The sequence below is a fragment of the Solanum verrucosum genome, unplaced genomic scaffold, assembly GCF_900185275.1.
Source record: "Solanum verrucosum unplaced genomic scaffold, falcon-dt-bn FXZP01000053.1, whole genome shotgun sequence".
Taxonomy (NCBI): domain Eukaryota; kingdom Viridiplantae; phylum Streptophyta; class Magnoliopsida; order Solanales; family Solanaceae; genus Solanum; species Solanum verrucosum.
In genome coordinates, this window is record NW_026020152.1 from 484,346 (window position 1) to 496,925 (window position 12,580).

At 31.6% G+C, this 12,580-nt stretch overlaps 3 protein-coding genes across 3 annotated transcripts in view; 1 reads left to right on the plus strand and 2 right to left on the minus strand.

Annotated features, from left to right (window-relative positions):
• LOC125828141 (uncharacterized) overlaps positions 1-12,580 on the plus strand; it is a 192,665-nt gene that overhangs the window by 128,667 nt on the left and 51,418 nt on the right. The window lies entirely within an intron of this gene.
• On the minus strand, positions 1,852-4,050 carry LOC125828105 (probable LRR receptor-like serine/threonine-protein kinase RPK1). Its single transcript, XM_049507411.1, has one exon. It carries the CDS (start codon positions 4,048-4,050, stop codon positions 1,852-1,854), a length of 2,199 nt encoding a protein of 732 aa, XP_049363368.1.
• Positions 8,084-10,130, minus strand: LOC125828168 (uncharacterized). Its single transcript, XM_049507489.1, has 3 exons — positions 10,057-10,130; positions 9,865-9,914; positions 8,084-9,049 (listed from the first exon to the last, which is right to left on the minus strand). Exon 3 carries the CDS (start codon positions 8,957-8,959, stop codon positions 8,084-8,086), a length of 876 nt encoding a protein of 291 aa, XP_049363446.1. The 5' UTR covers positions 8,960-9,049; positions 9,865-9,914; positions 10,057-10,130.

The following is a 12,580-nucleotide window of genomic DNA, read 5'->3' on the forward strand; positions in this document are numbered from 1 at the left end:
CTAATTATACCACATAAATTGAGACGAAAGGAGCTAATAATTTCATTATCTTTAGATCGGCCGTCAACTTACCACAACCAGGGGCGGCTCAAATCCGTTGGTGGCTTAAGGCCAAAATCAAACTAGAGGCCTTTAAAAAAAATTATAAATGTTTTTATTTTAAATCTATTTTTCTAGCTTTTTGAGATGCAAAGTTGTTAATAATTTTTTTATAGTCAATCTCTTCTAATAATTCTTTTTCAATCGATAATATAGCCAAACCACTTAATCTTTCTTGAGACATTATCGATCTTAAATAATATTTTATTATTTTTAATTTTGAAAAACTTCTTTCGGCTGAGGCGACTGTTACGAGAATTGTTAACATTATTCTATAAGCAATGTAAGCATTTGGAAAAGAATCAAGTCTTTTTATTTGATTGAGTATCTCAATTAGAGTATTGTCTTCTACTTTTATGATTTCCCTTAACACTTTTAATTCAGAAAATAAGTCTAAACCGTCAATATCGGAGTGAGTATTATGTTTTAAGGAACATTCAAGTTTAAGACAATATTTTTTCAAATTCTCATCATCTAATGATCTCAATTTTTTCCCACTAAATAGAAAACCAAAAATATTTTCATATACTTCAAATTGTTCAAATCTATTTTGAAGTGAAAAGATGGCTTGGTCTACTATGTATAAGAAGTAATCAACTCCAAATGATTCTTCAAGAGATCTTGTGATTTCATTATCAACATTCTCATCAAAAAAAAAATTTCTATAAATTACACATTTCTTACGAAATACAGGTTCTATATTCATCTCTAATGCAATTTTCTTAGCCGAAATTATAGTACTTGTAAATCCTTCTTCTCTATATGTTTTAAAAAAAGAAACTAAACCTCTTAATTGATCTATTGCGACATCAAAATCTAACAAATATTTTAAAACACTATTTACAATATCAAATAAAAAATATAATAAACATAAGACACAAAACAAAAATAATATTAGAAATTAGAATGATATTACCGAATTCAAAAGCTATGAAGACTTGATTTTCAAAAATGAATCGGGCAGCTGCAATATAGTTTTCTCCAAATTTAAAATATAAACTATCAATAGAACGAGTACATTTTTAAGCTTTGAATAAGAGAGAGATGTAAGATCAGAAAAAAGAAAGTGAAAAGAAATAGAAGGGAGGAGGATAGAATATATAAAAATAAAATTAGAAAAAAAATAAGGTAAAAAAAAAAAGATAACTTGTACATTAGAAAAAAAAAATACACAACTTTTTATTGAAAAGTCAAAAAGTCATAGTCATATCTATCATACTATCATTTCATTTGGCAGTTTTGCATTTATTGTCTTGGTTCTAACAATTTCTTTTTTAAAATTTAATCCTTCCTAATTAACTAAAAAATGGGGCCTTTGCATTTATTGTCTTAGTTCTAATATTATTTTTTAAAATTTAATCTAACCTAATTAACTAAAAAATGGAGCCCCCAAAAGACTTTTTTTAAGCCTTACCAACCGCCCCTGACCACAACCTTTCATGTATTCGAAGTTGAGACCAGTTATAATACTTCACGTACGACTCTCGTAAAAGCCAAGTTTATTTCATTATATATGTTTAGTACATGAACTAAAATGTGCATTCAATGACTTGACACAACAACTATGAAGATTTCTCACATCATTTTATTGATATGTAAAATATAACAACATATATCATTCATCCATCAGTATATAAAACTTTAAACTAAAACTATGTATAAAAAAAAGCATAGTAAAACTATAAGAGTCTTTTAAGTTACTTTCTCTATACTTATTCTTTGATGATGGATGAATTCAGAATCTCCATTGTTTCAAGGCACAAAATCAGGTTCAAGATTCTTCAGCTGCTCGACGACTTGAATCATCCGCGGCCTGTTAGGAAGGTCTGCTGTACACTTCAGAGCCAAATGCAGCATGTCCTTCAACTTTTCCTCAGAATCTGGTTCCCATAAACTTGTATAGAAGATATCTTCAATCTTGTCATCGTGCAACATCATGTTTGCCCATGAAACAATGTTGAATCCGTCCTCATACACAGAAAAAGAAGGATCTAATGCTCGTTTGTCTGAGAGAAGCTCTAGCAGGACGACACCATAGCTGTAAACATCAGCCTTGTCAGACACACGACTTGTTAAGGCGTATTCTGGTGCAACATAACCAAATGTTCCTGCTACACTTGTGGTGCTGCTGGTGCCTCTTCCCATGATCTTTGATAAACCAAAATCGGACAAATAAGCGTTTAACTCATTGTCCAATAGGATATTACTAGGCTTGACATCCCGGTGTATAATACGTGGATCACACTGATCATGTAGAAATGATATAGCTAAACCAATGTCCAGGGCTATTTTATGCAACACTTTATAGTTAAAAACTCTGTTTGCTCTCTCGTGTATGTATTTCTCTAAGTTGCCTCCCGGGAGAAAGTTGTATACAAGGAACATATCAGTGTAACTTGTATAATACCCGATCAGTGTAATGAGATTCGGGTGACTTATGGTTCCGAGGGCCTGAATTTCTGCCTCGAACTGGATAGCTCCTTGACATCTTTCAGTTAGGAGCCTCTTAACAGCCAGTGTAAGTTCAGAGGAGATTTCTGCCCTATACGTTGAACCAAAACCACCAGTTCCAATGCAGTAGCTCCAGCTAAAGTGTCTAGTAGCCTGAACAATTTTTTCATAAGTTAAAACTACTCCAACGTCATTGAAGATTGTAATATCGCTTACTTCAGGTGATATCGAGGCTTCAATTCTAGGATTTGATGGCTTCTTCTTTCCGTTCTTACACAAGGCAACGAGGACAGCAAGAGCAGCAACAAAAACAAGAGTTAGAGATACTGCACCAGCAATCTCTAAGGCAGTAAGTCCTCTCTTATCATTTCTAGACTGATCAGACCCTTGTGGAGGAGCTGCAACACTTTGGGACTCATTCGATTGTTGACTCATCGGTGGTGCTAAAGCCAACGACATCCTTGGCGTGACTGAAAGAAAAAAGTTTCCAAGAAAGCTACACCTTCTTATCATCTTATTATCAGATAAAAACGATAAGTTGTTGAATAAGATGTTGCATACATGAAGTGATGTCAAATTTTCCAAACTTGAGGGAATCTCACCAGTAAATGAATTGTTGTTAAGCAATAGAACTTCAAGCTTTAGAAGCCCTCCAAGCTCAGAAGGGATTACTCCAGAAAATGCATTCGAACTCAACAAAACTGTCCTTAAGTGGCTACATTTCCCCAATACACGCGGAATTTCCCCTTGTAGGAAATTAAATGACAAATCTAAATGCTCAAGATCCCTGCATTTAACTCCAAAGTTAACAGGAACACGTCCAATCAATCGATTAAACGATAAATTCAGCACCTTTAACTTCTCAAAACCACCAATGAACCCTGGAATGACATCATTTACACCATTTCCTGCTAAATTCAATACACTCAAACACCTACATTTTGCTAGAGAAGGTGGAAACCTCCCTACAATTCTGTTAAATCCCAAGTTAAGAACTCTCAGCTTTCTCAACCTCGTAAAATTATAACTTGAAAAATCCCCCTGAATGGCATTCCCTTGCACATCAACAACTTCAAGATTCTGTAATTCCCATATCTGAACTGGAATTTCACCAGTAAGATCATGAAATGGAAGAGACAGAACCCGAAGCTCCTCGAGATATGCAACAGCATGAGACAGATTCCCAACAAGTTTATTAGCATTAGTACTGTTACCTCTGATTCTCAACTCTGAAACTCTTGATGAATTCGCGTTGCACGACACTCCATACCAAGAACAGTAGCTGGAATTGTCTGATTTCCAGCTCAACAAAATCCCAAAAGGATCAATGAATGATTTCTTGATTTCCAACAAAGCCATTTTCTCAGAAACAACAACTTCATCTTCTCCATAAGCTGAAAATGGAAAAGAAGAGAAAACAAATGCCACCAAGAACAAAATCAAGATTCTTGAAAACTGCATTTTCATTGTCAAAAACACAACCCCAGATGTCAAAATCATGTCTTTAAGCCTCAGTTTTCAAATTCAAACACAAAGAAACAATCTTTTTGGAAAAAAAAAGATTCTTGAATTTGAAACTACAAAAAAAAGAAGAAACAAATATGAAATTTCTTCTTCTTTCTTCTTCTTTTACTAGTGACTAACTGCTCTAATGTGAGATGTTTTACTACTGTATAATATTTTTTTCAAACATGTGTTATTTATACTGTGAGAAGATCTTCATTGGGTCCAAAAGTGGACTTTTAGAAGCTTTCTAGGGTCCCTCATACTTTTAGTCGTCACGTAACGTTTTTTCAGAGTCAATTTGACCACTTTCAAAGTTATATTAGATTGTGTTAACTTGATATTTTAAAATAAATATTTATATACTTAAAAACTATATAGAAAGTAATATAAATTGTAAACAGAAGTTCATATTAATATGATGGAAAAAGACATTTAAAAAGGTTAGTCAAATTTTATATAGTTTGACTGTAAAAATATAAGAGGGGAACGTCCTCATTGGTCGAGTGGTTTCTGACGTGGTCCAATGATAGCTCTCCACGTGGACTCATGGAACGTCCTCATTTGTCGATTATTTTGGAGAAAAAAAGAAAATTAGAGGGGAAAATAAGATTTGCCTTTTTTAGGTTTGAAATTTTTTGGGAAAATTGAATTTACTTCACTGAAAAAAAAAAAAAAGAGGAAAGGGGAGGTACTACTTACTGTAAAAATTAACTAGAAGCAAGTAATTAATTAAGATTAAAAAAAACTGGAAAAAAGGAAAGATTGTGAATAAAATGATAAAAAGTAATAAATATTTTTTGATTGCTACCAAATGGGAATGTGGAATGTAAAAGCCAGTTTCACACTGTAAAAAAAAATTTAAGGGATGTTGTCAAAAATAAATTCTTGTAAATTATTTTAACTTTGACAAATCATGTTATTTAATATTTGTTACCAAATCTGAAAAGAGGAAAAAACTTAGTTAAGTGTAATTCAGCTCATATATAATATTTTCCTTATTTCATTTATATGTATAATTGTGTTTAATTTACCTAGAGCATGTTTGAATTAACTCATTTTAAGTTATTTTTAGTGTTGAGTATTTGATTTTAAGTTAAAATAATAAAAATAAGTCGAAAGCTAATCCAAACAGGTCGCTAGATTTTTTCTAGGGTATTGATCGAACTACTTGTTGGATGAACTCGTGCTTTTGTTTAATTATAATTGAGTCGTTCTTATTATATCTATTTGTTCAATTACACATTAATTGAGGGACCTCAATTAACAGTATCGTTATATCTTGCTTTACTCGAGAAAAATTGTAAGATTAAGGTTTAGGTGAACAACGTCACTTTGAAGCATTAAGAAATTAATGACTTAAGATTTAAAAGTGGGGGTTAGAAATAACAAAGTTTTGACACGATCTAGTGAATAGATTAATTGGTTAGTTAGGGTTCATCCGAGAGAACAATGCTAGAAAATTACTTCACTTGGTCAAGAGATATTTGTGGTAAGAAAAGATTCATAATCGATAGAGATTAGTTCAACAAGATTTCAATTGATACATTGAGAGTTTGTCCCAACATTTGGTGAAATCATTACCCTAGACCTTTAACTCTTGGAAGAAAGTTGTTAATCACCTGATTATTTTAATATTTTTATTTTCAATATTTATTTCTGTCAGCTAAAGCGAAAATTCAAACACAGTACCTCGGAAAATTGTTCGAACTTATCTTCTCAGCGATATCGAACAATGATAGCTAAAATTAGTTCTTTATAGGATTCGACTTTAGATTTTTAGATCAGGTTATATTTACAACAATCACTTATCCTTTTCATTATGATCAACTACACATAGACATTTTTTCTCCAATTAGCTACAAATTATATATATATATAAAACTTGTTATATTTGGTAAATAAGAAAAACTTATAACATGTGAGTGGAAATACAAAATATTTTCTTTGTGTCATTTAAACTCCTAATATACTAGCTACCAAAATAAACTTTGACATATATATATATGTAAGAGAAAGGAGAAGATTTAAATCCATCATAAAACTCACAAGCATTAGTGCAAAAGGAAAGATTGCACTACCTCTCTATGTTCTCCCTTACAAGTTACAACCTTTTCTTGTCCCAACTTGAAAAAGGAAAGAAATAGTTGCACAATGAACTAAGTAATGTGAGGAAAACAAATATATCTAAACCTAGAAATATCAAAATATTAGATATTGTTTAATGCTTGAGTACTAGAGCACCTACTATGAAATTTATACATATACTTTAACTTCTATATTCTCATAATTCTACAGCATGCTAGCAGTTTTAATGAATGAGTCGGACGTTGAAGGAGGGGTTAGATGAAATCAAGCATTCACGTTCTCAGCAACATCTAGAGCGCGGTTGAAAGAAGGGCATGAGCCACACGAACCAAGAGATCGAGGCTGAATGGGGTATAATGGTGCTCAGGTTATCCTTTTTCCACATATACAGTACTTCCTCATCCTTTAAACTGCACAGATTGAAAAAGTTACTCTTATCAGATTTCTACGTTCATTATTGAAAGAATAGTTGGAGTGTGATCGTGCACTACATGTCAATATCATGTCGTTAGATGAAGTTGAAATGTCACACAGTAAATGAAAAGGAGGTGTATACCTGGCAAGATGGGATCATGTAATAGTTCCCTCAAAGCAGAATGTGCGGCTATAGTGAAGTACAGAGCTTTGCCAGATCAGGCACTTGCAATTGCTATGCCAGATTGGATATTAGCAGCAGCAGCGTAGCGAGGTTAAACACTTGCATTTGTAACTCGGCCATTTGCAGCAGCCAACAGGCATGCTTGGCCACTTACAAGAGCAACTTGAGCAGCTTGGACACTTAAAAGAGCAACTCGAGCAGCTTAACCACTTACAAGAGCAACTCGAACAGCTTGGCCACTTACAAGAGCAACTTGAGCAGCTAAACCACTTACAGGAGCAGCTTGGCCACTTAAAAGAGCAACTCGAGCAGCTTAACCACTTACAAGAGCAACTCAAGCAGCTTGGCCACTTACAAGAGCAACTCGAACAGCTTAACCACTTAAAAGAGCAACTTGGCCACTTACAAGTGCAACTTGAGCAGCTTAACCACTTACAAGAGCAACCTGAGCACTTCAATGAGCAGCTTGACCAAATACTACAAGAACAGCATGACCACCAAGAAGACTTTTCTTTCCTACATATACAGTTTGTATTCTATATCAGCTAAATCACAATATTAGGGAATTAGGAACTTCCATTTGCATGCCCATGTGTACTCAAATAGGACACACTAAAATACTAGTCCATGAGACATCAAAGAATACGTGAACAAAGAAACCTAAAATCGCCAATTTCTTTAGACCAAAACCTGTTGCATCAAAACCTGACTGGCCATGATATCTTCTTTTGATACAAACTACCTTATTAGTTGAGGTTTCTTATACAACAAAAACACCAAAAACCAGCATGCAAATAAATTAAGCAGAGATTATTTGTAGTACAGAGAAGTATGGATATTTTTCTTGTTAAGCAAAGAGATCCTCTAATTGGAAATTTTGTACTACCTTTCAAGCTAAGTTAATTGGCCATATTAAATGATGCACTTTAAGTTTCTTCTCAAGCCAAGTTTGTCACCAATTTTTGTAATCACTAATCCTTAACTTGGATAGCCAGTTACAAATATGGTCTGATGCATTCTTACTGCTTGTCTGTATTCGTGTTCTGTCATCTGCTACCAAACACATATTAGCGATAGTCATCTCTGTGTATTAGTGTACTATAAGTACCCACAAGCTGCATTTTTAACACTCTTCTTGAAGTGCATTGATTGTGGCCTTCGTGTATATTTCAAGTTTCATTAATAGAGGTGCTATCTTTCTATGTATATATACATTAAATAAAAAAACACTTAACTAACTAATGAGCAAAGCAGATTCTTTCTTTGTTTAACTCAGGAAAAACCCAAGGAACTAAATGCATGCGCGAAACATTTATTAGCCAAAAACAAAAAGGAGAACGTTACTCACATTGGAGCGGCAGAACACGTGCCATTCCCATCAGAAGGGCGAACAACGCTGCCCCTAAAGTATACATTTCCATCGGGGTAGCCAATTGCAGTAGAACGGTTTATGTTCTCCCCTACTTTCATTTCCTCTCTAAAACAGACTATTCTCTTTGTTGCTTCATCTGAACTTCCTGTTGTTGATGGTTTGTTTACGACATCTACTTTCCTTTCTTTATCAAACATCTTTTTCTTATGTTCTCCTCCTTTTGTGATTGGCAAAGTCTGCCTAAACCTCGTTAGCTCAGACTTATTGTTTTTTTCATTTTTGTCTACTTCTGCACAGTTGTCTCGTTTTCTGGCCCGTTTCAAATCTCCATCAGTCATCACAATATCATCCCTTGCAGGACTACCATTTCCAGGAGTGTGTATACTGAACAATGATTCGGTAGAAGCAGCGCTCCATTCCTTAGAGGATGAATCCTTACTCCCAAAAACGGATGAGGGAATTCTATTGGGATCAAAACCTGCCTCCCGTTTCATTACCTGTATAGAAGGAGATTGTGATATCGTCGAGAATTCAGATTCATGAGTGACATCTGAAACCTGTGGGGTGGAACTTGTAGACGTTGTTTTCGAGGATTCTTTCAATTGATTACATGTAACACTTTGAGATAGAAGTTTTGCATCAGAATGAGATTTGGAAGATGCTACACCTGATGAGGCAGAGGTGAATATTGTTTTTGGATCCACTTGGATGTAATCATCTGAAGAACCGTCTGATGAGGATGTCGAGATGGAAGGGGAATATTCTGAAGTCTTAGAAGATCCTGTTTCACTTTCATCTGTCGTGGTATCTGCATCTCGTCTTCCTATACTCTCTTGGTCAGAATCCATGAGTAAAGTTGGCGGAACAAAGGCCTCAACTTTTTTTTTCGGTTACTGGTGCATCTGTTATCGCCTCCACTTACATATTTACATCCATTACTGAAACACAATTAAAACATCACCTTCAGAATACCATCTACTAAGACGCGCAAAGAGATTTCAGTTACAGCAATAGAACCGGGGACACACACAAAGATGCATTGTTGTTGAAAGGGTAATGTAACATTCATAACAAGCACCATTTCGCGCATAAATCCACTCGAGATGGAGAGGAGGACCACCATTTCTCAGGTTCAGCTACTATATATCTTAGCTTTTTAATGCAGAATGGTGAAGTTATTATTATAATCTTAGTTGCGAGGACTCTTAACTTACGATACCACACCAGACTTTTGAAGAATCTGACACACACATGTCGACTTTTTTGAAGAGTCTGAGCAACATAGATTATACTAATAGAATGCACATGGAGAATTAAAAAAATCGCATATGAAAAAGCAAAGATTGCATGTTTACTACATCAAGAGGGATTGCATTTCATCCCCACACAAAATTTTAAATGGTGTTAATATGTTTTCAAATTTACAATATACCATAACCACCATTTTACATTTCATAATTTCTCCACAATCATGGATAGAACACAATTGACAACTTCAATTGCCTCGGATCTTCAGAACCCCGCCCCCTCGTCTGATTCTCCAAAAATGCATTACTTTTGAGGATTCAATACACGTCAAACAACATTTTTGAAGGATTCGAGCAACATAGACAACTATGCGTCCAATAGAAGTTCCCTTTATAAACTTTACCAAATTTTAACAAAAATTGAGTTTTAATAAAACACAGAAATCAATATAAGGAATTATAATCAACAACTAAATAATAACATGTGACACAAAAAAAAAAAATACCTCACATGAAACAGCTCCAGTAAACTCTGTTTCACAAAAAAATCAATTCCCTGAAGAAAAAAATAATTATTATCAACATGAATAAAACACAATATTTGAGGTAAATCACAAAAAAAAAATGAAAGCATTAAGCAACAAAACATTAATGATCAAAAGCAAGAAAAGGGAAAAAAACCTTGAAATGGGAATTACCTAATTGAAATAAAATAAAACAGATTCATACAATTTGAATTTTTTATTTGTTTCTGAATATTCATACAATTTAAGGATTAGGGTTTTGGAGAAAAAAAATAATAGAGAAGAAATATAATTAGTTTCGATTTCTAATTTTCCTAAAAATAACTAACTTATTTATATTCTGTTGGCGCCAACAATATTCTAATAATATTGTTTTATCACGTGATATGCACGTGCATAATAACATATAAATAGTAAATTCATCTCTCTGGCTAATATTTGTTTTACTTTTCTTTTTAATTCGTCTAAAAAAGAATAATTCTTTCCTTTTAATATATGTTCATTCTAATTTTTCACATGACATTTTTAAGATCATGTTAAATTAAAATCAGACAACAAATTAAAATCGGGGAAGTATGATGATCAATATTTGTGTGATCATGATACAATGACCAAGATAAAAAATTTTATGAAATTTTTCCTTTTTTTTTTTTTTTTGATATATTGAAAAAAGATTTGAAAAATTCAAAACCGTTCATATGGTTCATATATTCAACAATTGTAGAAATTGTAATGCATTTGCATTTAAATAGAAATATCAGGTATTTAATAATTATATAAAATAATAATATAGTTAATTTATAAGTATTTTGTAATGTATTTGCAAATAAATATCAGGTAATTATTAATTACTAATATAGGATAATATTTTAGTTGATTTAGAAGTGTAAAATATACCTAGTTGAAATAAAGAAAGAATTACTAATAAAAAAAAATTCATTGATTTCAGATTTTCTATAATTAGGTAAGTAATAATTAATAGTAACTATATAAGATGTAATATTTTAATTAATTTAAAAGTGAAAAATATTAGGACTTCTTACCTAATTAAAACGAGGAAAGACTCAATAATAGTAACGAATTTCATTTATTTCAGATTTTCTATTACCATCCATTTTTAGTTGTCATGTAACGCTTTTCGAAAGTCAATTTGACTAATTTTCACAGTTAAATTAAATTACATTAATTTGATATTTTAAACAAAAAATTTAGATATTCAAAAACTATAAGAAAAATACTATAAATAACAATTTTTTACATATTAATATGATGAAAAAATACATCGTAAAATATTAGTTAAAATTCTTATAGTTTGACTCTAAAAAGGGAAACCATGACAATTAAAAGCAGGCATACAAATAGAGTAATTAATAATTATAATAAGGAAAATTTCAAAATATTAAGTCAATAAAATTATACAAGATAGTATTTATTTAATTTTTAAGTATAAAATAATAGAATTTCTTACTTAGTTGAAATAAGAGCACTTACAAATAAAAAACTTCATTGATTTTGGATTACCTATTAGGTAATTAATAATTGTATAAGGTAATATTTTAATTAATTTAGAAGTGTAAAATATTAGAACTTTTTACATAGTTAAAATAACGAAAGACTTAGTAATAAAAACTTTCATATATTTCGAATTTTTCTATTATTAGGTATTTAAAAATTATATGGGATAACAATTAATTGTTTTGGAAGATTAAAATATCAGGTGTTGTTACCTAATTGAAATAAGAAAGAATTACTAATAAAACATTTCATTGATTTCAGATTTTCTATTATTAGGTAATTTATAAATAATATCTTAACTGATTTAGAAATGTAAAATATTAGGATTTCTGACCTGATTAAATAAGTAAAGACTCAATAATAACAAATTCTATTGATAACGGATTTTCTATTATTAGGTAATTAATAATTATACAAGACAGTGTTTTGATTGATTTAGAATTTTAATATTAACACTTATTACTTAATATTTTCTTTTTCCTTTATAATAATACTAAATACTAGCCGTTACTTTAGGAGATCCTAATAATTAATTATTTTCTCCTTCATTTCTCATTCTTTCTATCAAATGTAATGTTTTTTTTTTATCTATAAAATATTGATACAAATTTTCTTATAATATCGTTAAAAACCTTGATTGTAGTTTATCATCGAAAATTGTTGTTTTCTTTGTAATTCAATACTCCATAAACAAGGTTAGAATCTCAACCCCTTGTATTTTTTTGACGTCTATTTATCTTGACGTGATTAATTATTTTGAAATTATGAATTTGTAAAAATATTAGTGTACGAAAACATTTTTGAAGAATCATGCAAATTTTATGTAGGAATAACAATGTAGCGGTGTAGGGGCAGAGCATTGCCCTGCATTACACTTTCAACTCTGATCTACTTGCCCCACATTCATTCGTCCCACCCCGCTTATCTTAAAAGATATCTCAATTCTGAACTTGATTTGTCAATTAATAAGTTCACAATCACATTTTACTATAGAAAAATGGAATGTACTTTCTTTCTGACTACTTTCAAGCGAAATATATTTTACATAGTAGATTCTATCTCAATCAAGGTTTCTACTTATTAAATTTATATTTTTAAGATTTAAATTTTGAATGTCTAATGGTGTGTATGTACAGTTTTTATAAGATTATCTACTATTTTAAACTAATCATTATTTTATTTT